Source organism: Ornithorhynchus anatinus, chromosome 15, assembly GCF_004115215.2.
Source record: "Ornithorhynchus anatinus isolate Pmale09 chromosome 15, mOrnAna1.pri.v4, whole genome shotgun sequence".
In the NCBI taxonomy this organism is placed as follows: domain Eukaryota; kingdom Metazoa; phylum Chordata; class Mammalia; order Monotremata; family Ornithorhynchidae; genus Ornithorhynchus; species Ornithorhynchus anatinus.
The window spans coordinates 24266663-24293208 of NC_041742.1; the positions used below are offsets into that span (position 1 = coordinate 24266663).

Consider the following 26546-nt stretch of genomic DNA (forward strand, 5'->3'; position numbering starts at 1 on the left):
ACCGAGTTGGTGGACACGCTCCGTGCCCGGGAGCTTCCCGTCTAGTCAGACGCAAACCCCAGTGAAGATGGCATGCCCTTTCCTTGGATCTAGAGCTACGGCAGATGTGTTGTCGTTACCTGACTCCACTGTAGAAATGGGCAACTTCCTCGTAAGGGTCAGCAGCAGTGGCAATGGGCCACGGGCCTGTTTTTTCCCCTTCTTAAAATGTCAGGAGTCCTGGGCAGTCGCTCTAAATAAATATAAATGAGCTTCTCCATTAAAAAAATGGTGGTCGTTCAGTTGCGACATGAGCCACCCTCTCAAATGTGTGGGAAGCGTTGGTAAAATAGTTGCATCGTGGCAGTTGGGCGTGTTCCTCTGCAGAACTTGAGCATTCTGGAACGGTAACCCGTTCCTCCACTGTAAGGACGCCTCTCCCAACTCTCTCCTGTTTGCTGAGGAGCCTGTTTCTCTTACCCTGTCCTTCATAGAAGCCAGCTCCCACTCTCGATCCAAGAGTCTGCGCCTTATGCTTTAAAAGCGGCCCGGTGAGCCCTCTCCCTCCTGCGTTGTCTACGCGTTTAGATCTGTGACCTTCGGACAATAGACATTCGCCCCGCCCTCAACCAGACAGCGCTTCCGTGCGTATCTCTGAATTATCTATCAGAAATCATCTTCAGCAATTTCGCTCTCCCCCTGTAGACTGTAAGCTCATCGTGGGCAGGAAAGGTGTCTGCCGACTGGGTCCTCTCCCAAGTGCTTAGTGCGGTATTGTGCACGTAGTAAGTGCTCAAAAAATGCCATTGGTAGCCGGATCACTGGCCTCGTGATTTCCTTGTAGAACTGCCTAGGTGGTGTTTTCACCCTATTCTCCTCTTCCTCCTCCTGCTTCCTTTCTCCCCTTCCCTTCATCCCTCTCCATCTCTGGAGTTGAGAATAATAATAATTATGGTGTTGGTAAGGCGCTTACTACGTGCCAGGGGGTTTCCTGACCGCTGGGGTAAATACAGAGTAATCGGGTTGTCCCTCATGGGGCTCTCGGCGTTAATCCCCATTTTACAGATGAGGTAACTAAGACCCTGCTTGCCTACGGTCCCACAGCAGACAAGTGGTGGAGCTGGGATTAGAACCCATATCCTCTGAGTCCCAAGCCCGCGCTCTTTCCGCGCAGCCACGTCGCTTCTCCTACCTGGAGTCTTGTTTCCTCCAGGAGGCTTTCACCAATTAAATCATCTTCCCCTTGTTAACTTCTACTCTTAGGCTCGGGCACCAACCACCCCAAAGCTTTGGTGTTTGCCATCACCTGTAGCCCTTCAGTCAGTGGTGTTTCTTGCGTACTCTGTGCAAAGTACTGTACTAAACACTTGGGGAGAGTTCAGTGCGGAAGAGTTGGTAGATGGGATCCCCGCCTACAAGGGGCTTAGCGTCTACTGGGGGTGTCAGACACTGAAGAGCTGTGGGGCTGGTGTGACGATCGGAGTACGTAAGGGGTACGCAGCCAAATTCATAGTTGATGTAGGGGAGAGTGGATAAGGGAAATAAAGGGCTTAGCCTGGAAAGGCCTCTTGGTACATGTAAATCTTCATACCCTGCTATTTAAGCTTGAACTCATCCACGTAGCCATCTCTCCGTTGACTCTTTCTTCCTTTTTGGCAATTGTTTTGTGTCTGTCTTCTTCTAGATTGTCAGTTTACATTCAGTCATATTTATAATAATAATAATGTTGGTATTTGTTAAGCGCTTACTACGCGCAGAGCACCGTTGTAAGCGCTGGGGGAGATACAGGGGAATCAGGTCGTCCCACGTGAAGCTCACGGTTAATCCCCATTTTACAGATGAGGTCACGGAGGCACAGAGAAGTGAAGTGACTTGCCCACAGTCACCCAGCTGACAAGTGGCAGAGCTGAGAGTCGAACTCATGACCTCTGACTCGGAAGCCCGGGCTCTTTCCACTGAGCCACGCTGAGCGCTGGCTTTACTGAGCGCTTGAAGTGTGGGGACTGTGCCCTGATACTCCGAGTGCCTAACGTACCGTGCTGCACACAGTAAGTGCTCAGAAAATGCCGTTGGATCGGCCGGGAGCGATTCAGGCGAGAGTAGAGCATAAGCATCTCGTTTCTGTCCAGGGAGACGCACGCCGTCGGAAGAAAAATCGGGGATTCACTGAATAGCGTTATGGAAGAAATGGGTCTAGTAGGTAACGTCGTAGAATACTGCTGATGTCTTGCTCTAGATGGAAAGGCTATCTTGCGTACACTTGAAATGTAACGACGTTTTCTGACCTGTGGTTAGTGAGATGAAAGCATCTTTGTATTCCAATTGCGTAGAAGAGCTGGAAGAACTGGGTCTTGTAGGTAGCGCAGTAGAACACTGCCTACGTTTTGCTCTAGATGGAAAGGCTGTCTTCCAAACATTTGGACTTTAACGATGTTTTCCAGTGATGTTAGTGAGATGCCAAACTTTCAAACCCTCCTCTGCTGATGATGGAGTGAATAATAATAATGTTGGTATTTGTTAAGCGCTTACTATGTGCGGAGCACTGTTCTAAGCGCTGGGGTAGATACAGCGTCGTCAGGTTGTCCCACGTGAGGCTCACAGTTAATCCCCGTTTTTTTACAGATGAGGGAACTGAGGCACAGAGAAGTGAAGTGACCTGCCCACAGTCACACAGCTGAGAAGTGGCGGAGTCGGGATGCTCTGCGGCTGTGGGCTCCGGGCTTGCCCGGCTCCTCACGTGCATGTCCCCTGCTTGAAAGAGATGCTGCGTTTCAGTCGGAAAATACCGTCTAAAGGGCCTCGGGAAACGATTACCGGAAGCAGCTCCAAAAAAGGTGTCATCTGGAGATGTGATGTCTCTAGAAGAGAAAGACCGAAAGAATCCCAGTTCCATTATAGAATGGGAACCCCAGGTTGCTGTAGCAGATCAGAACTTCTGGTCCCTCCTGCGTAGTTGAGAATATCCACCAGGTTGCCCGGGTTGGTGGGTTGGAAAAGCTGAATGAAGAACACGTTGAAGGAAAGCAGCGGTGTGGTCTCATGGATGGAGCACGGGCCCGGAAGTCAGAAGGACCTGGGTTCTAATCCCGGCTCCGCCACTTGTCTGCCGGTGACCTCGGACAAGTCATTCCTTCTGGGCTTCATTCAGCTCTTCCGCATAGTGGGGATTAAGATAGTAAGCCCCATGTGGGACAGGCACTGTGTCAACCCGATTTAGTTATATCTAACCCAGCGCTTAGTACAGTGCCCGGCGCATAGTACGTGCTTAACAAATGCCATCATTAATATTATTATTATGATTGAAACCCCAGTTGTAGGTGGAAACCATTAGCCCCGTGGAGTGGGGAAGGCTTCTAAAGAACTGTTCTGGCCGCTGAAGTTGTCTTCCTCTTGCTGAAATAGGAGGGGACATGAATGGTAAGAACAGGAAGAACCAGTCTGATAGACTCTACGGGCCTCGGCCTGGTTTCCTGAATCTCGACATCTTGTTTTACTGCCACTTCCTTGTTTTTCTTGATTCCCAAGCCAGCATTTAGTCAGGGTCCCGAGGGTGAAAGGTTGAGGGAGAAGCCGGCATTGTGCCCCAATCCTCACCATTTCCCCATGCCAAAAGTGGCTCCAGAAAAATAAAATCAGCTTTTTATTGCTTGACTCATTCCCGTGTGCCCATGTGCACCCAGTCTCCTGCTCTTTTTTTTTTTTTCCCTTCCAACAGAGTAGGAGTGGTGAAGTGTTGGACTTAATTGGCTACTGTAACCTGTCTTCCCACTCTTCAGTCAAAAAACATACTTGATGTGGGTTTTTCAGTGGGGGAGGAAAAGAGCACCTTATATACCATAAGGCTATAATTGGCATTTATTACAGCCTTAGGTACTTACTGTGTGCCGGGCAGTGAGGCAGATAAAAAGCCCCGAGATGAGACACAGGCCCATAAGTGGTTCACGATCTCTTTTATTCCCATTTGACAGATGAGGTAACGCCAGCCCAGATAATTAAGGACTTCCTGGATACAAAAGATGTCAAATTCAGGAAAAGGCTAAGCAGCGGAGTAGGTATAAGATTCAGATGAAGCAGTCCCCGCCTCAAAGGGAGAAAGAATGGTCAGATCAAGCAGTCCCCGCCTCAGAGGGAGGAAGAGCAGGCATTTCAACCCCATTTATAGAGGAGGAAACCGAGGCCCAGACCACTCAAGTGGCTCGCACATGGTCACAGAGCAAGTCAGTGGCGGATCTGGGATTAGAATCTGGATCCCCTGGCTACCAGGCCCATTTGCATTCCGTGGGACTGCAGCTCTGCTCACGTGTAGACAAAGTCTGGACTCAAGTAAAACTTGCTTCTTGGAAATCCCTTCCTCTCAGGAAGGAAACAAGGAGACTTGGTAAATCATGAGGGAATGTGAAGATGAGGAGCAGAATTAGGTCGGCGGGAGGGAGGGCGAGGATTTTTATTACGTGTTGGGTCCCTATGGATGCGGATCGGAGAAATGGCTACCTCGGATGCAGTTGTCAGATTTACTGAGGCTTGGGGACCGAAGTGGGGTGTGGACGCCTCCGGACGTAGCACGTACCTTAGCTGGGTTAGCCCTAGAGTCGGACGTGTAGGGGACGTACGCCGTCCTGGTCGTCGTCGCCATCGACCTTGGAGTGAGTCTCCACAGCGGGCAGAGCGCCGTGTAGGGTTCGTGATGATATGAGGTGAGAGACACGGTCCCCGCCATTGCCAGTCTCAGTCTGTGAAGTCTCTCACGACACACTCTGCCAGGACTGATGTTAGGTCACATGGCGATCTGGATTTTCGTGCAATAGTATTTACTGAGCGCTTACTATGGGCAGAGCGCTGTACTAAGCGCTTGGAATGTACAAATTGCTAACAGATAGAGTCAGTCCCTGCCCTTTGACCGGCTTACAGTCTGATCGGGGGAGACAGACAAGAACAGTAGCAATAAAGAGAATCAAGGGGATGACCATCTCATTAAAACAATAGCAACAAATAGAAGCAAGGCGATGGACATCTCATTAACAAAATAGGGTAATGAAAATATATACAAGTGAGCGAACGAGCACAGTGCTGAGGGGAGGGGAAGGGAGAGGGGGAGGAGCAGAGGGAAACGGGGGGAAAACGGAGGGCTTTTGTGAGAGAGAATCCAAGCCCTGGTCGTCCTGCCTCGTATTCTTGGGAAAGGTGCGCCTCCTCCCTGCCTCCTCCCCACCCTACCCGACGAAACAAACACATCCGAAAAAAAAAAACAAACCGCCAAAAACCCGAGAGCAGCCTGAAGACCCGGCCCTTTTGTAAGACTTGCGTAACCTATTATACGCCCCGACCTTTGGGATTGAGCTCTTCTGGGGAACACAGCGTCGTCGGTTCCTAGGGGTTGGTTGTAAGATCTTAGGGCGGGGATCATATATACTAATTCTCTTGTCCTTAGTCAAGTTCTTATTCTAGTGCTCCGTACCACTTGAAACCAGGTTGGGGTTCTCAGTTAGGTTTTCATCTAAGTTTTGTCCCTTATTGTCCGTCACCTGCTGACTAATGAGTACTCTGCAGGTTCAGATGGTTGGATTTTTTTTTTTTTTTCTAACAGCTTTTCTAACTCCCCGTCCTAGCCCTCTATTCAGTGATAACTGCTGCCCCATATTGTTGGAGTAGGCTTAAAAAGAAATACCGCTGAAGGTGAACAGAGAGCTGGTGGTGTGGGTGGAAGAGTGGAATGGGGAGGATGACGTTGTTAGAAGATCCTATCCAGAAAGGGTGGAAGTGCTGCTCCGTCAGGTTTTGGCCCGTGAAACAGCCAGGTCCCCTCGAAAGAAAACACCCACGTGGAATAAATCACTTGGGAATTAGACCGAGAGCTAAAGAGCAGTGTTTGGTAGTCAAAATGCGATATAATAACTTGCCCTCCCCACAGTAATATTACTGTTTAATAGCTTGTATAATCCAGGCCTGCTTGCCTCTTCAGCACCATTTGGGAACAAATTTTTACACTTTGAAAGCTTTACCCTCATCTTTCCCAAATAATAATAATGATGGCATTTGGTAAGCGCTCACTATGTGCAAAGCACTGTTCTAAGCGCTGGGGTAGATAAAAGGTGATCCGGTTGCCCCACGTGGGCCTCACAGTATTAATCCCCATTTTACAGATGTGGTAACTGGGGCACAGAGAAGTGAAGTGACTCGCCCAGAGTCACACAGCCGACGGGGCGGAGCTGGGATTAGAACCCATGACCTCGGACTTTCAAGCCCGGGCTCTTTCCGCTGAGCCACGCTGCTTCTCTAAATGTCTTGGGAAGACTCCCTCAAACAAAAAGAAATCCCCAGGCCCCTCCCAGGATTTATCTCGAAGCGTAATAGGTTGGAGTTGGCTCAAAACGGAACCATAAGGTTGGAACATCTTCGTGATTTAAATGTAGATAAGTCTAATTTCTGCAGGATCCAGAGAAAACAGCGCAACTGTCTAGAGGGCTCTAATGGATGGCTGTGGTACTTTCTGTCCCAGTGTCTAAAACGCTCGATTAAAATTACTTTTTTTTTTTAAAAAAAAAAACCCTCCATCAGTTGATGGTATTTATTGAGCGCATACTGTGTGGAGAGCCCTGTGCTGAGTGCTTGGCAACGCCATTACTGAGGCATAAGTGTTGCTGGCTACCCTGTTTTTCTGCCCGCTGAGAGACTAGGCCCAGCTGAATCCGAGGGCGATACCAGGCTTCCACCCAAGTGACTCCACTTGACACCGGTGCGAGGTGGTGGTTTAGGACTGCGTGGAGCCAGCGCCTTTTGAGGTTGGTATTCGTTAAGCGCTTACTATGTGCCGAGCACTGTTCTAAGCGCTGGGGTAGACACAGGGTAATCAGGTTGTCCCACGTGGGGCTCACAGTCTCCATCCCCATTTTACAGATGAGGTCACTGAGGCACGGAGAAGTGAAGGGACTTGCCCACAGTCACACAGCTGACAAGTGGCAGAGCTGGGATTCGAACTCATGACCTCTGACGCCCAAGCCCGGGCTCTTTCCACTGAGCCACGCTGCTTCTCACCTTTTCGCCTTTTGAACCCATTCCAGCCTCCTCCGACAGCAGGTCTGCCCAGCAGAGACCCACTAGAGCTGGTGTGGCTCTCGAATCCTTCCTGACGTCGGGATCTCTCCCCTGTTAATGCTCGAACCTCCTGCTTCTCTGTGTGAGAAAAACAATTTGAGTCGTGGAGAGGGGCAAATGCTGAGAGTTTGAGAGAACCCGAATTTCACTTCCATCTCGAGGCACACGTAGACGTGACTCTGTGGTCCTCCAATGCCACCTGTCTTGTCGGTTTATGCGTGAAACGCCCGAGATGGGAGTTGTTATAGATCGCGGCACGGAGGCTTTGACCAAATTATCGAGTAACTGGGTGTTTCGGCAGTGCTTGGTGCTCAATAAATGCCGCTGTTATTGTTCGGCCAAAACTCCTGGGGCGTCTTATAGAATAACCGTCTTTCCTTCTTCTCCCTTGATCCCTCCCTTTCAAAACTCAGTGCCGTATTGCCGTTTTTCCGCCACTGATATCAGAAGCTTTAAGCCGTGGTCGTCTGTTGTTGTTCTTGTACTCTCCCAAGAGCTCAGTGCAGTGCTTTGCACCCAGTAAGCGCTCAATAAATGCGAAAAACTGACTGACTCTATTTTACACAAGGTAGCTCGGCTTATCTCCCATTCTTGTGAGTGTCTCTAGACGGCGGAGTGTTTTTGGGTTTTCCCCAAATGGATTCTTGGTTCCTCATTGGGTCTTTTTGGTTGAATGGTTTCTGAACTTTTATTGGGGGGATGTGAGAATTTGTTCGGTGCACCAAGTGGAGTGGAAGAGGGGGGAAGACTAGAATTCTCATTCTAGTTCTGACAGTTCCAAAAGAGATTTCTAGCCCTGCCTTTCCCCAGTTGACTAATGTATTTTTTGGTCCCTTCTCCTCTTTTCTTCCTCAAGAGAATACAGTGGGTGGGTGAATAAACTACGCGATATATTGAACGCTTTCAGCTCTTCAGAGATTTTGCCATATGAATTGAAGGTGGTGGTACTTGATGGGTATTTAATGAGTGCCTACCTTGTGCAGAGCACTGTACTGAGCTCTTGGGTGAGCACGACAGAAGGTGTGATCCCAGCCCCCAGAGAACTTACTCTCTAGCCATTTTTCCATTCCGTATCTTCTTAACAACCCCTTTCCCTCCCTGAAGTACACGTGGAAGAACGAAAAGACGTTGAGTGTGTAGTTGAATCCATCGTACTCAAAGGGTTGTGTCTTTTTTGGAAGGAGTCAGTAAAGTGCAAGACGGTTTCTGGTCCTTGGCATGTTTGGCCTTCACCCACCGGCACTTTCTCTTTGACACTGACACTAATTCTGCTTCCTTTTCGTCTCTCCAAGTCCCTTTCAGTCGACAGAGAAGCACGAGAAAGCAGCAGTGATTACCCAGATGATCCCTGGAGGATAACTGAGGAACAAAGAGAATACTATGTCAATCAGTTCAAATCCCTCGAGCCTGATCTCAACGCCTTCATTTCAGGTAACCGTTGTTCACGCGGCGGGGAAAAAAGCCAGCCCCGTCCTTTGGCTCCATCCTGCTTGCCCCCAAGACCGGTAGAGTTCCAGAAGACTCCGCCCAGTACCTCCAAAACGACAACCAGCTTTTGTGACGTTAATGAGGACACCTTTAAGTAAGAAAGTCGGTGGAAATGCTCTAAAGGGCATTCCTGATATTGGCCCTTGAAGCGCCGAGTTAGTTCGGATGAAACTCGAGAGGTGCGAAGGTGGATGGGAGTCTGCTTCGAAGGGCGTGGTCCGGCCTTGTAGAAGTGAAGTGGAAACTCGGTTAAAGCCGCTGGAAGATACTATGACCCAAGGTTTGCAAGCAATTCTAGAAAAATCTTACTCTTGGACCCAGGTCAGAGCCATTTATGAAGGACTTCCCCGCTCCGGCCCCCAGGAATCGGGCTGCCGTTGGAGATTTTCAAATGAATGTATAACTCGGGGTCCAAGAGAGCATCTTGGTTCCTCTTAAAAATCTTTCAACTGGAATCCCAGTCTTAAACCTGCAGAGAGGTGAATATTACGTGCCTGATTATCCAAATAACATGGTTTTTAAATTCTTCATCCTCCTGGGAACAGGCAAGTGTCTTCAGAGGAGCAGCGTGGCTCAGTGGAAAGAGCCCGGGCTTTGGAGTCAGAGGCCATGAGTTCGAATCCCAGCTCTGCCACTTAGCTGTGTGACTTTGGGCAAGTCACTTGACTTCTCTGGGCCTCAGTTCCCTCATCTGTAAAATGGGGATGAAGGCTGTGAGCCCCACGTGGGACAACCTGATTCCCCTGTCTCTACCCCGGCGCTTAGAACAGTGTTCTGTACGTAGTAAGCGCTTAACAAATACCAACATCATCATTCGGATGAGGAAAAAAAAATATATATTTTTAAAAAGCTAATATTGTAATTCATTCAAATTCACTCGCCCGATTATCTTTTGTCTTCCCTAGTACTTAGTTTAGTCCTTGTCATCCGGTAAGCATTTAACAAGCCCCACAGCGCAGTGCGTTTTCATCTGTTATTTGAGCCTTGGAGAAACTTGGTTATGGGAAATGTGCCAGAGAAACAGCTTCTCCCGGGAAAAGAAAAAGGAGTCTGGAAGTCAGGGGACCTGGACTTTAATATTCATTCTTCCAGTTGCATGTCATGTGAGTTGGGCAAGTCACCTCCCTTCTCTGGGCTTCCATTTCCTCATCTGTAAAATGGGGATTTGAAACGCTTATCTCTCTCCTGTTCAGACTGCGAGCTCCATGTGAGACAGGACCTGTCCTACTTGATTAACTTGTATCTGCACCAACACACAGAACAGTGTTCGAGTCCTAGTTAGGACTTAAAAATGCCCTAATAATTACTATAATAATAGTAATCTACCAGTCCAGATTGATAGTCTTGGGGGTCAGGAATGGGTACTATCAAATCTGGCTTCGTGGGCCTCAAAACTGTTTCTGTCTAGCAGTAACACCCACCTTAACCTAGGCGATCTGCTGTACTCTGATACGTGGCCATGCTCTCTGGTCTCAGAGGAGGAAACGGCACATTAACGTAGCTAGAATAGCATAACTGATAGCAGCAGCCCAGAGAAGAAAGCGAGGAGAGCCAGATGAATCTACTAAAATGGGAGTCTGTTGCCGTGCGAAGTAAAAAAAAGTGCTATGGTTGTAGCCTAAACCCAAACAGAACTCACTCCATCGCTTATTAAAAAAAAAAAAAACAAACCCAAAAAACTCACTTTTTGACAGGTTCTGTGGCAAAGAACTTCTTCACAAAATCGAAACTCTCCATCCCAGAACTTTCCTACATATGGTGAGTACTTGAGTGTTGTCTGAAATGTGTTCTGGCCTTGTTTCCCCCATTTTTTTTTTTTTTTTTTAAGAAAATGATAAATTCTCAGTAGCTTCATTTTAAATGATCTCCTTCAGCCAGGATCACTTTGGAATTCAAGCAGTAGGGGTGTATCAGTGTTTCTTTTTGAGCGTGCGTCACCTGCGCAGTGAGACAGGAGTAGCTGGAAGAGCTGAAGAAACCTGTGCTTAAAAAGATTTTTAGGACGAGCCGTTGGACGAGCTGACGGATGTGCGGGAGGAGCTCGGAGATGAGTCCTGATCGTTCTAGCTGTCTCCGAGCTTTATATTTTCGACTAGTGTTTTGTCAGATAAGCCCTAATTAATATCTAATGTTTAATAAGGCAGCTGCGGGATTCATCAGCATCTCTCGAACGAGCCAGCTGCTTTTGCATTCAGTGAGTTTGGGGGATGTTGCAGATGGTCCGATTTGCATTTGTAAGAACGATTTTAGCTTCTGAAAGTGTCCCCCGGCTTCGTGCACCGGTATCCTATTCAGATCTGGGAAGAACACCAAAATTGCTCTAAATGGCAAAGACTTGCTGATGAATCGCTTTCAAGTAACTCGAACATGACTCTGAGACTGTTGGAAATTCTGCAGGGCAAATTTTCTTGGCATCTTCTGAGGTGCTAGACCTTGTGGGCCCTCTCAGGATGGCACCTGGAGACTTTCCAGTACCCTACCAGTCTCAGCTACGGGAGGGAGAGTCAAGCAGAGACCTACCCATCCCATTCCTAGCTTGACCAGTGGCTAGAGAATGAGACAATCTACGACGAGCGAAAACTCACCCATTTTAGGCAGCGGCGGCACGGGAGGGAGTCGAGGGTGGAATCTCAAGTTGAGTGCCTGGAAGAAGGCAGCGGTTAACCACTTCCATCTCTTTACCTAAAAAACTCTGTGGATACCCTACCGGAACAGTGGCAGATGGAGGTGGGGCATTCGCGGAAAGATGCGTCCGTGGAGTCGCTGTGGGTCGGAAGTGACTCGACGTCACGAGACAGGCCTTTGGAGGGCTTCATCTTCATCTTGCCTCCGCACGGCTGGGTTCTAGGGACGAGAGCCTAAAGGTTGTCACGCCTGTGAATGCCCTGCCCTCTCGCGTGAGCGATCCCGAGTCCTCTTCTGGCTTGGGCCAATAAGCACTTCAGTTTTCTCATCTGTAAAGTGGGCATTCATTACCTGTTAGCTGCCAGGCACTGTAGTAAGCATAGGGGTAGATAAAAAAGCGCATCGGGTTGGACACGGTCCACGTCGCACGAGGCTCTCCCAGTTTTTTAAACCCCATTTGACAGATGAGGTAACTGAAGCACAGATAAGTGAGGTGACTTGGCCTAGATCACACAGCAGACAAGTGGCAGGGTGCAATTAGAACTCAGGTCCGTCTGATTGCCGGGCCCTTGCTCTAGGCCATGCCACTTTCCAGAGCTTAACGACTATTATTAAGCGCGAACAGTACCAGAGTATTATCATCATCACGGGTCAAGGCAAATGAGCATTTCGCAGCCCCTGAGGCCATATGAAGAAAGGAACTCTGCCCTAACCGCCAGTCCAGTTCTCAGCTTTTAAATCAATAGTATTTATAGAGCGCCCATTAGGTTGAGAGTACCGTACTGAACGTTCGGGAGAGTTGAGTTAGTAGACGCGATCCCCGCCCTCGGGGAGCTTGCACTTGATAGCAGTGGTGTCAGACGCGAACATGAGTAGTAAAGTAGAACGAAATGGGCGTAAGTATCGAGGGAGGTGGGGGTAGGGTTAATATTTAAAACGCTTAGGTGGTTTGGAGGTGCCGCAGTGGCAGTTAGGTGAGGGGGCATGGAGGGTAGAGAGGGAGAGCAGTCGGGGAAGTCTTCCCGGAGGAGATGTAATTTCCCAAGGGCTCTGAAGATGGAGAGAGCCCTCGGCCCCCGACTGGCCTGAGCCCAGGATGGCGTCGGAGCCGAGTCTTGGGATCTCAAGCCGCAGGGGGTGGTGGGCTGAGGCGGAGGGGGGCGCGGCGCAGAAATCGACGCCGTTTTGAAGTGCTTAATAATAATAATGTTGGGATCTGTTAAGCGCTTACTACATGCAGAGCACTGTTCTAAGCGCTGGGATAATACAGGGTGATCAGGTTGTCCCACGTGAGGCTCACAGTCTTCATCCCCATTTTCCAGATGAGGGCACTGAGGCCCAGAGAAGTGAAGTGACTTGCCCACAGTCACACAGCTGCCAAGTGGCAGAGCTTATGCTCCTTCGGCTCTGCCCCACCTTCCCTGTGGCTGCCAAAATGCTGGCGATGACCTTGCGTAGCTGAATTTGGGATCCTATTTTAACTGTTGACGTTTGTCTATGTGCCTGTATTGGGCGTCTCTCCCCGCGCCCCCCCACTTTATTTTGTAAGAGCCAGGGGACTGCCTTGGATTTCCTCCCCGCACTGCGAGCACTTCAAACGGTGGTGATGGGCAACGTGCCCTTTTGCCTGTTGAAGCCGATGCCGTCTGTTCTTCATCTCGATGTATATATTACTCTCTTCTTTTCCCAAGGCACGCAAGTTTCCACAGGGGAGGGCCTCTTTCCTTTTTCCTTTTGAGAGTGGGTGGAACAGGAATGAATCCCAGGGAGGATTTTGGATAAATACTCGATGAAGGTCAAGGAAGATCTAGGATGAAAAAGATGTCGGAAGGTTTCCTCAGATCTCCCTGGAACAGAAGCCACCTTGGCAGAGGGCTTCATGGGCACAGCTTTCTCTTCTTCAAGATACTTGTTTTGACGCCTTCTCTTCGAGCTCTGAAAATCCAGGGATCTGACTGCTCTGTAGGGTGTGGGCGAGGACTCGAGATGGCCGAGGGGAGAGGGAAAATGGGGAGAGAGAGGAAAGAAGGGGATTTAAAAAAAAAAAAAAGAGAGAAGGGGGAGGAGGGAGTGAAGTGCGAAGAAAGGGCTTTTCTTCTCCATCTTCCCACTCTCACTCCCCAGTGTTAGAAGTGAGATTGGTGCTGATGAGAAAACCAGCACTGCTGAGCCGCATCTACTTCCCTGCCAATCTTTTTTTTTTGACCTTTAGCTTCTTTTCAAGATACAAATGCGTGCTTTAAGTAGCATGGCCTGGTGGAAAGGACACAGACCTGGGTTCTAGTCCTACCTTTTTAAAAATAGTATTCATTAAGCACTTACTAGGTGCCAGGGACTGTACAAAACACTGGGGTAGATGCAAGCAAATCAGGTGGGACACAGCCCAGTGGCCCCTTCGGGGCTCACAGTCTTCCCATTTTACAGTGGAGGGAATTGAGGCACAGAGAAGTGAAGTGATTTGCCCAAAGACACAGAGACAAATGGCAGAGCTGGGATTAGAACCCAGATTTTCTGAGTCAGAGGCCTGTGCTCTCTGTCCTAGGCCACGCTGCTTCACTGACTCCGCCACTTGTCTGCCCTGTGACCTTGGGCAAGTCACTTCACTTCTCCGTGCCGCAGTTTCATCATCTGTGAAATGGGGATTAAATCCTACTCTGTCTTAGGCTATGAGCCCCATGGAGGACAGCGACTTTGTCCAACCTGATTATCTTACATCAACTTCAGAGCTTAGTACAGTGTATAGCACATGGTAAGTGCTTAACAAGTACCAGAAAAGAGTGGAAGTGGTGGGGCAGATCCCGAAAATTGGGCATTGTCTCCCTGAAATCTCCCAAAACACATCTTGTCACTTGTTCTGAATAGAATGGACGAGTCTGGGAGCTACTTATTCTGGCAAAAAGGCTTCTTTTTGTTTACCATCGGTGTGGGTTGTAACGAGAAGCACCGTGGCAGGGTGGATAGCACAGCAGACCCGGGAGACTGAAGGATCTGGGTTCTGCTCCCAGCACCGCCACTTGTCTGCTGTGTGACCTTGGCCAAGTCACGTGACTTCTCTGTGCCTCAGTTCCCTCCTCTGTAAAACGGGGGTTGAGACGGTGAGCTCCACGTGCGGCGTGGATTGGGTCCAACCTGATGAGCTGGTTATCTGCCCTAGTGCTGAGTGCAGTTCTGGGCTCATAATAAGTGCTTAACAAAATACCCTTTGAAAGAAAAAAAAGTAGTTGAAGATGAATTCTTGACAGGACTCTCGTCTCTGTCCCGTTTATCGCCCTCCACTCCTCCCCTATTGTTCTGAAAGTGCTTATTGTCTCACAAGAGGGGAATCTGCAGCCGGAAACCGTGTGACAGCAGAATCTTCAGTGACGGAGGGAGTCCACTTGCCAAATCTTCGAGGGAGAGTAGGAGGAATAGAGAATGCTCCAGTGAGTGCAGGTGCTGTGGCCAAAATCATGTTGCTGTAGAAACGATGACTTTGGAATTTACTGACCTAATTTTTTCCAGTCATAATCCATTCCATTTCTAAAATTTATGGACTGCTTATCATCCTAGCTGCTAAACACTTAATAAAGGAAGAGAAATAATAATGTTAATGATAAGGTTGGTATTTGTTAAGCGCTTACTATGTGCAGAGCACTGTTCTAAGCGCTGGGGTATACAAGGTAATCAGGTTGTCCCACGTGAGGCTCACAATCTTCATCCCCATTTTCCAGCCGAGGTAACTGAGGCACAGAGAAGTGAAGTGACTTGCCCACAGCCACACAGCTGACAAGTGGCAGAGCTGGGATTCGAACCCATGACCTCTGGCTCGCAGGCCCATGCTCTTTCCACCGAGCCACCTCAAGGAAATAGGACAAACGTACGATTTGCTTCCTCTCCCCGGCTTTCACCCTCTTAGAAGGTGAAGGTTTTTCTCTTGCTACATTTCCAATTTTTTTTTTTCCCCCCCACTTAAAGGGATATAGCCTGATAGAGTTTCTAACTGGGGAAAAGAATTCTACTCGCAGATCTTTCATTTCGTAGTTTTGTTCAGTTTCAAAAACCGACTTTAAATTTTTAAATTTCAGCCGTGTTTCCTCTCATCACTCAAGTTCTCCACTGTGCCCCTCTAAACCTTCTCACCTAGGATGTCTAATCTAACAGGTGTGTCCCATCAGGGTGTTGAAGCAGTGTGGCTCAGTGGAAAGAGCACGGGCTGTGGAGTCAGAGGTCATGAGTTCGCATCCCAGCTCTGCCACCTGTCAGCTGTGTGACCGTGGGGCAAGTCACTTCACTTCTCTGGGCCTCAGTTACCTCATCTGTGAAATTTTTATTTTTATTGCCATTGTTCTCGTCCGTCCGTCTCCCCCGATTAGCCTGTAAGCCCGTCAGACGGCAGGGACCGTCTCTATCTGTTGCCGACCTGTTCATTCCAAGCGCTTAGTGCAGTGCTCTGCACACAGTAAGCGCTCAATGAATACTATTGAATGAATGAATAAAATGGGGATTAAGACTGTGATCCCCACGTGGGACAACCTGATTCCCCTGTGTCTACCCCAGGGCTTAGAACAGTGCTCGGCACGTAGTAAACGCGTAACAAATACCAACATTATTATTATTATTATTATTATATTTTTCAATCACTTGTGCTAAACGCTGGGTTAAACGGCAGCCTAGCCTAGTGGAGAGAACACAGGCCTGAGAGTCAGAAGGACCTGCGTTTTAATCCCAGCTCTGCCCCTTATCTGCTCTGTGATGTTGGACGAGTCGCTTCACGGCGCCTCAGGTCCCTCATCGGTAAAATGGGGATTAAGACTACGTGCCCCCTGTGGGACAAGGACTGGGTTCAACCCATTTATCCTGTACCTACCTCGGCGCTTAGTACGTTGCTTAGCACACAATAAGCACTGAACAAATACCATAAAACAAGAAGAGCATTTGTAGCGTCCTTTTTTCCCTCAAGTAGATGAGGGGAATGTTCCTCTCTAAAAGACTCTTCCCGTCATTCCAGGCCTTCTCAACCCAGGCCAGCCAAGGGGGAAAGTGAGCGGGAAAGATCCTCCACAAGCCCGGAGGGGCAAATCCATGCCAAGTACGGTGTCCCCGTTGGGTCAGGAGCGGGAAGAAAATAATCCATGGTGGGCAGTAATCTGCCAGTGTGCTTGTGGCCACTTCACTTCTCTGTGCCTCAGTTACCTCGTCTGTAAAATGGGGATTAGCTGTGAGCCTCACGTGGGACAACCCGATTACCCTCTCTCTACCCCAGCGCTTGGAACGGCGCTCTGCACATAGTAAGCGCTTAAATACCAACGTTATTATTATTATTATTGTGTTGGGGAAGACTCTGTCGGTCATATTTATTGACCACTTACTCTGTGCGGAGCGCTCTACTGAGCATCTAGGAGAGTACGAAACAATCTAACGGACCTGTTCCCTGCCAACCGAGAGCTTACGGTCTCGAGGGGTAGCCAGACGAGAATATAAATGAATTACAGAAAGGTACAGGGCTGCCGTGGGGCTGGTGGTGAGTAATGGGTCAGGATGACGCAGAGGGGAGTGGGCGAAGAGGAGAATTTCATCAGGGAAGGCCTCTGGGAGGAAGATGTGCCCTCAATAGGGCTTTGAAGGTTGGGAGAAGAATGGTCTGTCGGATATAGAAAGGGAAGGCGTTGTAGGCCCGAACCAAGACTGTTGTCTAAGTTGTTGATTCCGTTGCGCTTAGGGAGCTGAGCGATGCGGACTGTGATGGAGCACTGACCCTGCCTGAGTTTTGTGCTGCCTTTCACCTCATCGTGGCCCGGAAGAATGGCTACCCCCTGCCAGAGACCCTGCCTCAGACCCTGCAGCCGGATTACCTTCAAGCGGGTGAGGCGGCCGTGAAACCTCTGCCCAGACCTCTTTCCGAACTGGTTTTGACTGGGGATTGGTTTCTAAAAGTCCCACGCACTCTCTGTTGTTGGAGTTGTTCCCTGTCGTCGTCGTTTGTAGCGTTGCGGTATTTGTCGAGCGGTGTCCCGAGTGCCGGGGTTAGATTGGAGTCAAGTCGGATGTGGTCCCTGGCCTTCGTGGGGCTCACAGTCTAAGTAGGGAGGGAGTGGGGCCTGCTTACAATTAAGGAAACTGAGGCACAGAGAGTTCAGTGACCCGCTCCGTCGCCCTGCAGGCAGCAGTTGGCGGAGTTGGGATCGGGACCCGGGTCCTCCGCCTCCCAGGCCCGGGCTCTTTCATTTTTCACCGATATTTCTTAAGGACTTACTGTGTTCAAGCATTTAGTACAGTGCTCTGCACACAGTCAACGCTCAATAAATACGATTGATTGAATGCGAAGCACTGTACTAAGCGCTTAGAGCGCAAAATAACAGAACTCAGTCTAGCGGAGGAGACAGACATTAATATAGATACGTTAAAGGTATATACACGTGTGCTGTGGAGATGGGAGGAAGGATGAATGAAGGAGCTAATGAGAGCAGCAGAGAAGAGAGTGGGAGAAGAGGAGAGGAAGGCTTAATCAGGGAAGGCTCCGGGAGGAGGTGTGCCTTCAATGAGGTTTTGAAGTCGAGAGCAGTTATCTGTCTGTGAGGAAGCCAATAGGCAGTGTGGTTTCTCCCTTACCTGCCCGTACTTTTGGTGAGCCCCCTGGGAACCAAGAAAGATTTAGACTCCCATGTATGAATTTTGGATCCAGCGCGTGGTGGGATGCTTTGCACACAGTTAGTGCTCAATAAATAGTGGTATTTGTCACATGTACCGCACGCCCATTCAAGAATTCTCAATCTGTAGCCTGGTGCATTTTTGAAGTTTCAGAAGATGGTGATGAGACTCTAATAGGTTATGTGGAAGGATCTGTCTGTAACGGCAAGTTAGTAAATGTAAAACGGCCTGGATTTTTGCTTCCTAATCTCATATTGCCTGTATTCTAAAATGAGATTCTAGGCAGGACAGAGCGCCAGAGAAGGCACCTCCCTCCGGCAATGAAGCGGTATTTTTTAAGGAGAACTCTTCTTGTTTCTTTCCTGCCCTTGGTGAATCCCGTCGCCGCGTATCATTTCAAAACACCGAAGGATTCCTTTTCTGTTCTTCATTTACGCCGGAGTTTCCCCCGGCTTTCCAGGGTGAATTGGATGATCCCGAATAATAGTTATGATGCTAATAGAAAACCCTTAATTTCATAAAATCCTCATAAAAACCTGGTGGTGTTATGTTTGAAAGCTGGAAGAAAACCCCACGAAATGATTGTATTTAGCAGTGGTAAATGTCACGTACGTGAACGGGAAGAGCCAGAACCTGGGTCGTCGTTTCCACTCTGCACTTGCCTGCTGGGAGACCTTGGGCAAGTCACTTGTTTGTGCCTCAGTTTCCTCATCTATCAGATGGGAGATTCGCTACTTATTTTCCCTTCCACTTAGACTGTGAGCCCCACGTGGGACGGGGATTGTGTCCCACCTGATTATCTTGCATCTACTCCAGCACCAAGTACGGACCTTGGCACATTATCAGCATCAAGCCAGAGACTCCTCAAGTCTCTCCACTGTGTGGAGAGAATTGTACTAAGCGTTTGGGAAAGTACAGAACAATTTGGACACGATCCCTACGTACCGGGAGCTTGGAGACGAGAGGGAGAGACAGATATTGAGAGAAATTACTCATTCAGTCGTATTTACTGAGCCCGTACTATGCGCAGAGCACTGGACTAAGCCCTTGGGAAAGTACAGTACAAAAACAGTGCAGTCTCCTGCCCACAATGAGAAATTAGGTAAGTACGTAAGTGCTGTCGGGCTGGAGGAAGTGTGACGACCCAAGGGCTTAAGGACTAACGGTCCAAAAGCGTAGGGTCTCTTAGCAACCTTAGTGCAGTGCTCTGCACCCAGTAAACTCCTACTCGTTACCATCCCTCGTTCAGCGAAGGTAGAGAACAAAACAACTGTCTTTGTTTGAATGGCCTGGCAGTTTTAACTCACCCAACCCGGAGGTTCCAGGCTTGTTTGACCACACGCAGTCATTACATTCAGCCCTTCCTCCTGATGTGCTTGCAACGGGAGTTCTGAAAGTCAATATTTTAGTTGTACTTCAAGCAGTAAGATGCGCCGACGGGGGAAGGTTGCCAAGTGGTGACCGGTGTGGATACAGCTGTTAGATTTTCTGTTTGTGTCTCCTCCCAGCTTTCCATATGCTCCAGCGGGATGGCGCATCATATGATCCGTATGCCGAGTCGACTGCGGGAAGCCAGCTTCCTCGGGACGTGAGTCGGATAGAGGTGAGGGAGTCGTTCGAGGTCTGCCGTTGCGTCAGTCGGCCCCGGCTGTGGAATGCTCTCCGCGGGCTCCTTTCTTAAAAGTCTGTGGTTTAATTCTTTCAGAATTGATACGACCGCTTCATCTCGGCCCTTTCCCCAAACTAAGGAGTTAATTACCCTGGGGTTCAAAGCCATCAAGCTCCAGACTTAGAAATGCAATTTATTTTCCCGTTTAAACCTTTGATCTGGGTATCTGAGCCGAGGCTTTCGGAATCCAACAACTGTTGGGATTTGCGGAGACATGAACGAAACTGGGTTGGTGCATGTTAAGTTTTCGGTTTTGTTGTTTTTTCAGATAATTAGGGTGGGAAGCAGCGTGGCCTAATGGATAGAGCACAGGCCTGGAAACTAGCCAGTCTGGTTCTATTCCCAGCTTCTCCACTCATCTGCTGTGTGATTTTGGTCAAGTCAGTTAACTTCTCTGTGCCTCAGTTAACTCATCTTTATCTTATCTGTAAAAAGAGAAGTAAGGCTGGGATCCCCATGCGGGGGGGGGGGGGGCATGGACTGTATTCAATCTGATTACCTTGTATCTACCCCAGTGCTTAGTACAGTGCTTGGCACCTAGTAAGAGCTTAACAAATGCCATTTGAAAACAAACCAACCCGAATTTATTATCTACGTTGTGCAGAGCACTGTACTAAGTGGTTGGAGAGTATAATGGGGGTCAGAGACATCCCTGCATACGAGGAGGCAGATTTCACGTAATTAACAAATAAAAGGAAGAACTGGAGGCATGAGAGCTCAGAGTTAGCAAGCTGCTTGGGAGCTCAAAGATGTTGGGTAAAAGCAGCGTGGCCTAGTGGAAAGAGCATGGGCCTGTGAGTCAGGGGACCTGGGTTCCAATCTCAGGGCTGCCACTTGCCCGTTGGCTGAATCTGAGCAAGCCATTTAACATCTCTGTGCCTCAGTTTCCTCATGGGTAAGGTAGGGATTAAGTTCCATCGCCTCTCGGTTACGGTCACCGCCGCACACGGTGCTCGCAACGTATTATCTCGCCTAATGGTATGATATCTGCCTCGGGGTTTAGAACAGTGCTGGACACGCAAGTACCTAACCGACACCCAAGTGATGATGATGATTAGATGGGTTTGCCCTGCAACCTGACGACGAGGGGTGTAAATTTATACAGTGTCTGGGATCCAGACGACGAATCCCGCTTCATTTGGGTGACGTCGCTCATCTTGGCTTACGGTGGCCTTGCTCCGCTAGACTTGAGTAGATAATTGGGCCCGGGAAGTCAAACAAAACGGGTCAGGCAGATTGCGAGGAAGACATTTTGCAGGATCTGAAAAAGACATCAATCGATCGATTGTATTTATTTAGTGCTTATGGTGTGCAGAACACTGACCTAAATGTTTGGGAGAGAACAATATAGCAATAAAAGACACATTCCCGGCCCACGACGAGCTTGCCATCTAGAGGGGAAGACCAACATTAATATAATAAAGAAAATACCGATATGTACATAAGAGCCGTGGGGCCAGGATGGGGTGTGTGTGAATCAAGGGAGAAAATCAGGCGATGCGGAAGGGAGTGGGAGAAAAGAGCTTAATCAGGAAGGGTCTCTTGGAGGAGAAACACCTTCAGGAAAAATTTGAAGGTGGGGAGAGTAATTGTCTGTCGGACATCATCAAAATTATCCCAAAAGTTCTTCAGGGTGAACAGCCGTACCGGGGGAGGGGGCGGGGGGTGGACTCGTGACGGATTTGGCTAGGGTTTTTTCCTCCTGGGTGGTCATCTGAGATCACTGGTGGTTTTTTAAAAGGAAATTTTCTGCATATGTTCCATTTTGAATTGTTCAAAGCGCCTGGTTTGGGAAACGAGCCCAAACTTACAACTGAATTCTGTCCGTCGCCTCTCTTTTGTGGACTTTCATAATCTTTCATTCACTCTAAATATTTTTTCCAGGTTCTTGTTTTTTTGCGAATGGTTTTTCTGCTGGCAGATGCGCTGAATGAGTAGAGTTGGGAAAGGGGAATTCATCTCTCATTTCAGAAAGGCAGTAATTCACTTTCATAACTTAATTTGTGGTTTGGCCACTCGCGAAATATAGGTCAGATGTGATCACTGAAAACTAAAATATTTTATTGCCTCTGCCATCCATTAGGCATTATCTCCCCTGCCTATTAATCTTTTAATCAACCATGAATTCCAGTCGTTTAAGTAAATTTCAGAAAGCGGCCTTATTAGTAATGGCTCACGCGCGGTTATATTTATGTTCTGAATAAGGATGTGGTTAATGTAGACCATGGGACTCATTATCGGCTTCTCCAAAAGTAGATTTTTCTAAAGGCATCCTGGTTGTAAGTGCGTACTCATTTCCTTAAAGGATTATAGTCTTTAGAGCTCACCGTTATTAACGGTATCGTTTGCACTATACCTCTTTTCCTGTTCGAATTTCACCTTCTATTTGCGACTCATTTATTTTTTCCTCCTGAAGTCCTAACTCCTGGCGTTGGTCAGGGCGAAACAGAAAGACAGCGGTTTGCATGGCAGGTGTCTTTCTTGACAGTAGATGTGTATCGGAAGGCACCGAGCTGGTGGTAACTGAATTTCCCGACTGGAAGGTTTGTTGAACTCTGCGGAGGGTGGTGGAATCTTCTCCTCCAGAGACCTGGAAAAGTACCTGTCTCGGATTTAGATTTAGCCCTGGGTGAAGTTTCCGATGACCTCACTTTCGTGGGGTCGGTTCCTTGTTTTATTGTAGTTGTAACAGAGCTCTTAAAGAGCTCACTTGGGAGTTTTTTAAAGAAAGATTTTGGTAGCGTATGGATCTGATTCCCCTCCCATCCAAGTGTTTAAGACTTCTCCCAGTTACTGGTATGCAAGTTGTTTTTTTTTTTTAAATCGGATTTAGAACAGAGAACTTTCAGCTCCAGTGCATGGGATGTCATTCCCTTCATTCATTCAGTCGTATTAATTGATTGCCTACTGTGTGCGAAGCACTGTACTCAAGGCTTGGGAGAATACAGTGTAACGATAAACAGACGCGTTCCCTGCCCACAGTGAGTTTACAGGCTTTTATTAAAGTGTTTAAGGCTTCTTTCAGTTACTGTTCTTTTGTGGGTTTTTTGTGTGTGTGTTTTGTTTGTTTCCTTTTTGTTTTTTATCAATTTAAAACAGACAACTTGCAGCTCCAAGCCTAGCTGTGAAGATGGGGTGGGAGAAAAGAGTGGGGTGGGAGGGTGAAAGAGGGATAAACTTCATCAAAAATGTATGTTTTGAGTCCAGATTTGGGGACTCTGAATAGCTGTTGGCTAAGGGCAGGGAGGGGAAAAATCTTCCCGCCTCTCCCGAGCTCAAGTGTCAGCTACATTGCACCTACTGGGGTTTTTTCCTCAATCCCTTGTTAGCCCAGGCACCCAGGAAGTGGGATCTCTGAGCTAGAAAGAGTCCATAGAGGGAGAATTAACCTATAGGAGAAAAAATGCCCGGCCTCCAATGCTGTGAGTCAAAATGACAATATAATAATATGAATAATGATAATTGTGGTTATTTGTTAAGCATTTACCGGGTACGTGCCAAGCACTGTACTAAGCATTAGGTCCCACGTGGGGCTCACAGTCTAAGTAGGAAGGACAGCAGGTATTGAATCCCCATTTGCCGATGAGGGAACTGAGGCACAGAGAAGTGAAGTGACTCGCCCAGGGGCACCCAGCAGGCACGGGGCAGAGCTGTGATTAGAACCCAGGTCCTCGGACTCCAGGGCCAATGCCCTGTCCACTAGGTCACGGTGCTCTGTGAATAGTCCCCGTTAATAGCATATTATGTGGTTTTAACGAGTCTCCCTTGAGGGTAGGGAACTGTGTCTACCGTCTCTGATATACTGTGCTTCGTACAGTGCTCTGCACACAGTAAGTGTTCATTAAATACCACTGATTGTGATAGATTCTTTGTCAGGTACATGCCCTCTGCACAATCTGTGAAACTTAGAAAAAGAATCAGGTTGAAGTTCTTTGAAAGCTTTTAAGAATAAAATCAAAGTGGTTTTTTTAAAAATAGAAGTCTGAATATTAAGAGCAGTCTTGGCTCCTCCATTTGCCTGTTGTGTAACCTTGGGCGAGTCACTTAATTTCTGTACCCCTCAGTTTCCTCATCTGGAAAATGGGGTTTAAACGCCTATTCTCCCTCTCCCTCCACCTTGTCCCCAAGGGGGACAAGAACTGTCTGATGTGACGACCTTTATGTAGTGCAGCCCAGAGTCTGTCTGTTACATAAGCGTACTTAACCGATATCATTGTTACTATTCTTGTTACTATTATTATTAGTTAAATGCCTCTAAAGCAGAGAACATATCTCTTACGTACTTTGTCCTTTCCAAATGCCAAGGGAAGTGTATTTACCCAGGGGGTGTTCAGTAAATATCACAGCCGCTTCAACTGGAGCCCAATTCTCCCTTACTTCGAAGGTGGGGTTAGTTCAGCCTCATGGAGAAGCACGGAGCGAGGGCATTGGGACACCCTTAAATCACCACCTCTGGTTCCCGACCTCTTCTCCTTAACCAAAACCGAGTCAAGCGCAAAGCCTCAAGCAGGTGAATCCATTTTACCAATTCTGATGATCTCGTTCCATTCGCTCTTTTCCTGCGAGAAGCCACCCGTGGAGAAGATGCCCGAGAAAACTACCCAGTTGCGAGACGTGAAAACTGAAGAGAAGCAAGGTACGAGAGGACATTTTCGTCATTTAACTAATGAATGACATAGAACTCGCCTGCGGATTTTCAACACCGTAATTTTTTTTTTTTTCCAGGATGCTCTCGGATCTGTAGTAGCTAAGGCTTTGAAACCAAGATTTTCAGTTTCCATTTTTAGTCCATGGGTGGTATTAATCGAACCCTGACTGTGTGCACAGCGCCAAACTAAGTTCTTGATAGAGTTTAACAGGACAGAATTGATATAGATGATCTCTGCCCACAAGGAGCTTACAAACCGGGGCATTAATATAGTTGGAGATTTGTAGAAATAAGCACGCAAAAGAATTAATGCAGACCTGACAGATTGATCGTGGTTGTCCCGAACTGCCGTAGAAGAAACCTGAAAGAATACATTCTTTAAAACTCCATTACTTTGTGGGTTTTACTCCTGGTTGGGAGGGAGGGAGACGGAAGATGGATCCGTTGCAGTTATTTTCCTTTAGGTGCTTGGGTTGTAATCCCCTTCCCCTGGAGGCTGTGAATCATGGTTGCGTGAGGGGTGGAATCAGAGGGACTGTCAGGTTTGGAAGGGCTGCGGAGAAATGCCTTCCTTGGGAATCACCGGGGCTCTTTTGGGATAATTAATCCATCGGGCAGAGCACTGTCCTAAGTGCTTGAGAAGCCTACGTTATAACTGAGTTGATAGACATGTTCATCCAAAATTAGACTAGAGACCCGGGGATTAGAACTGCACTCTCCCAAGCGCTTAGTGCAGTGCTCTGCACACAGTAAGCGCTCAATAAATATGAGGGGAATGGTTCGAATCCCGACTCTGCCACTTGTCCGCTGTGTGACTGTGGGCAAGTTACTTAACTTCTCCGGGCCTCAGTTACCTCATCTGTGAGCCTCACGTGGGGCCGCCTGATTACCCTGTGTCTACCCCAGCGCTTCGAACGGTGCTCTGCACATAGTAAGTGCTTAACAAACACCAATATTATTACTAAATATGATGACCGACCAAAAACGGGTTGTCGCTTAAAGGGTTTGTTCCTGGCCATTCTCGCTCCATCCTGGCCAGTTGTATTCCTTCAGGGGCAAAGGCCACGAGGAGCTGGGGTGAAGCACACTGCAAAGCACGTGCAGTGATTTTGCACCCGAAGCCCACTTAGAGCCACAATAGAGCAGTGGGCAGTTGGTAAGGTTGCCACTTGGGTAGTCCCGAAGGTCTTGGCCACCCACGATTAGTCGGTTCTGCGGTTCGTGATGGATGACATGTAGCGTGGCTATGCGTTGGAAGCGCCCGGCAGACGGAAACGTATTATTGGGGTTTCGTCTGTCCCAAAATAACACACCTAAAAGTTGTTCATTTTTTGCCCCCCCCGCCCCCCCCGACCCTTTACTTTTGAAAAATTGAGCTTCGAGAGTAAGCGTCGTGGACCAGACACTGCGACAGGACTTATTTCCTGGCCCAGGTAGGAGAAGGCATTATCGTTGGTTACTGCTCGCGTAAATGCAAATCCCATCTTTCATCTCCTCCGTTTTTATAAGGCCACAGGACGTTTAATAATTAGTCCTGGTAGGTGTTTGGGGGGACATGGAAAAGTTAAATTTTGTAGTGGTTTCTGCATTTCTCCTGCATTTACAATGGAGCAAATGTAATGTTTCCCCTCCCCACACTAACCTTGGCATTCAGCGCTCACCGTATATCAAGAACTGCGCTAACTGCCGACATAGAACCTAAGCAGATCAGATACCGTTCCCGTCCCACGCGGGATCCGTAGTCTCAAGAGTTAGAACTGAGGCTCGGAAAAGTGAATTGCCGTCCAAAATCCCCCAGCGGGCTGAGGCGGAGGTGGGATTAGAACCCAGCTCTTCTGACTTCCAACCCCACACCTTATCTACGGGCTCCGCCGCCTCCTCCCTCCCCTAGCCAGGATGCTGCACATCAGTGTGACGACACCTGCGTAAATCAAAGCGAACATCTCGTGCTCTTTGTTTCAGCTGCACAGAAGGAAGCGAACTCTCTCAAAGCAAGACCACGGTCCAGGTAGTGTTGTTTTAATTTCTCTTTTTGATATTCCGATGGAGACCGGAGACCCACCTTCTTAAAGCGTGACCCCCACGTGGGACTGATTGCGTCCGACTCCTTGACTTGTACTTAGCCCGGCGCTTAGAATAGTTTTTGACACATAATAAACGCTTAAAAAAAATACCGTAAAAAAGATCAGTTTATTTCTGATGAGCTCTCTCAGCGGGCTCGTTTGAAAATGCTCCAGAGGTTGAGTCAGTGTCGCCGGCCCATTGGTTTGGGGAGCCGACCTCAGTGACGACTTGGGAGATGTACGCTGTGATGTTCACTCTGCTCTGGTTAGCTACATCCTGGCACCCCAGATATTATCTTCTATCTACCCCTGCGCTTAGTCCAGTCCCTGTAACACAGTAAGCGCTTAACAAATA

At 48.3% G+C, this 26546-nt stretch overlaps 1 protein-coding gene across 4 annotated transcripts in view; it reads left to right on the top strand.

The window, feature by feature from the left end:
• The window catches only part of REPS2 (RALBP1 associated Eps domain containing 2), a 107122-nt gene that overhangs the window by 47691 nt on the left and 32885 nt on the right, over positions 1 to 26546 (top strand). For all 4 annotated transcript variants that reach the window (XM_029080064.1, XM_029080066.1, XM_029080065.2 and 1 more), the window contains 7 exons: positions 8364 to 8502; positions 10254 to 10317; positions 16883 to 17025; positions 19320 to 19414; positions 24050 to 24116; positions 25505 to 25561; positions 26091 to 26136. In XM_029080064.1, the coding sequence (XP_028935897.1) occupies positions 8364 to 8502; positions 10254 to 10317; positions 16883 to 17025; positions 19320 to 19414; positions 24050 to 24116; positions 25505 to 25561; positions 26091 to 26136 (611 nt within the window). The remainder of the gene's footprint in view (positions 1 to 8363; positions 8503 to 10253; positions 10318 to 16882; positions 17026 to 19319; positions 19415 to 24049; positions 24117 to 25504; positions 25562 to 26090; positions 26137 to 26546) is intronic.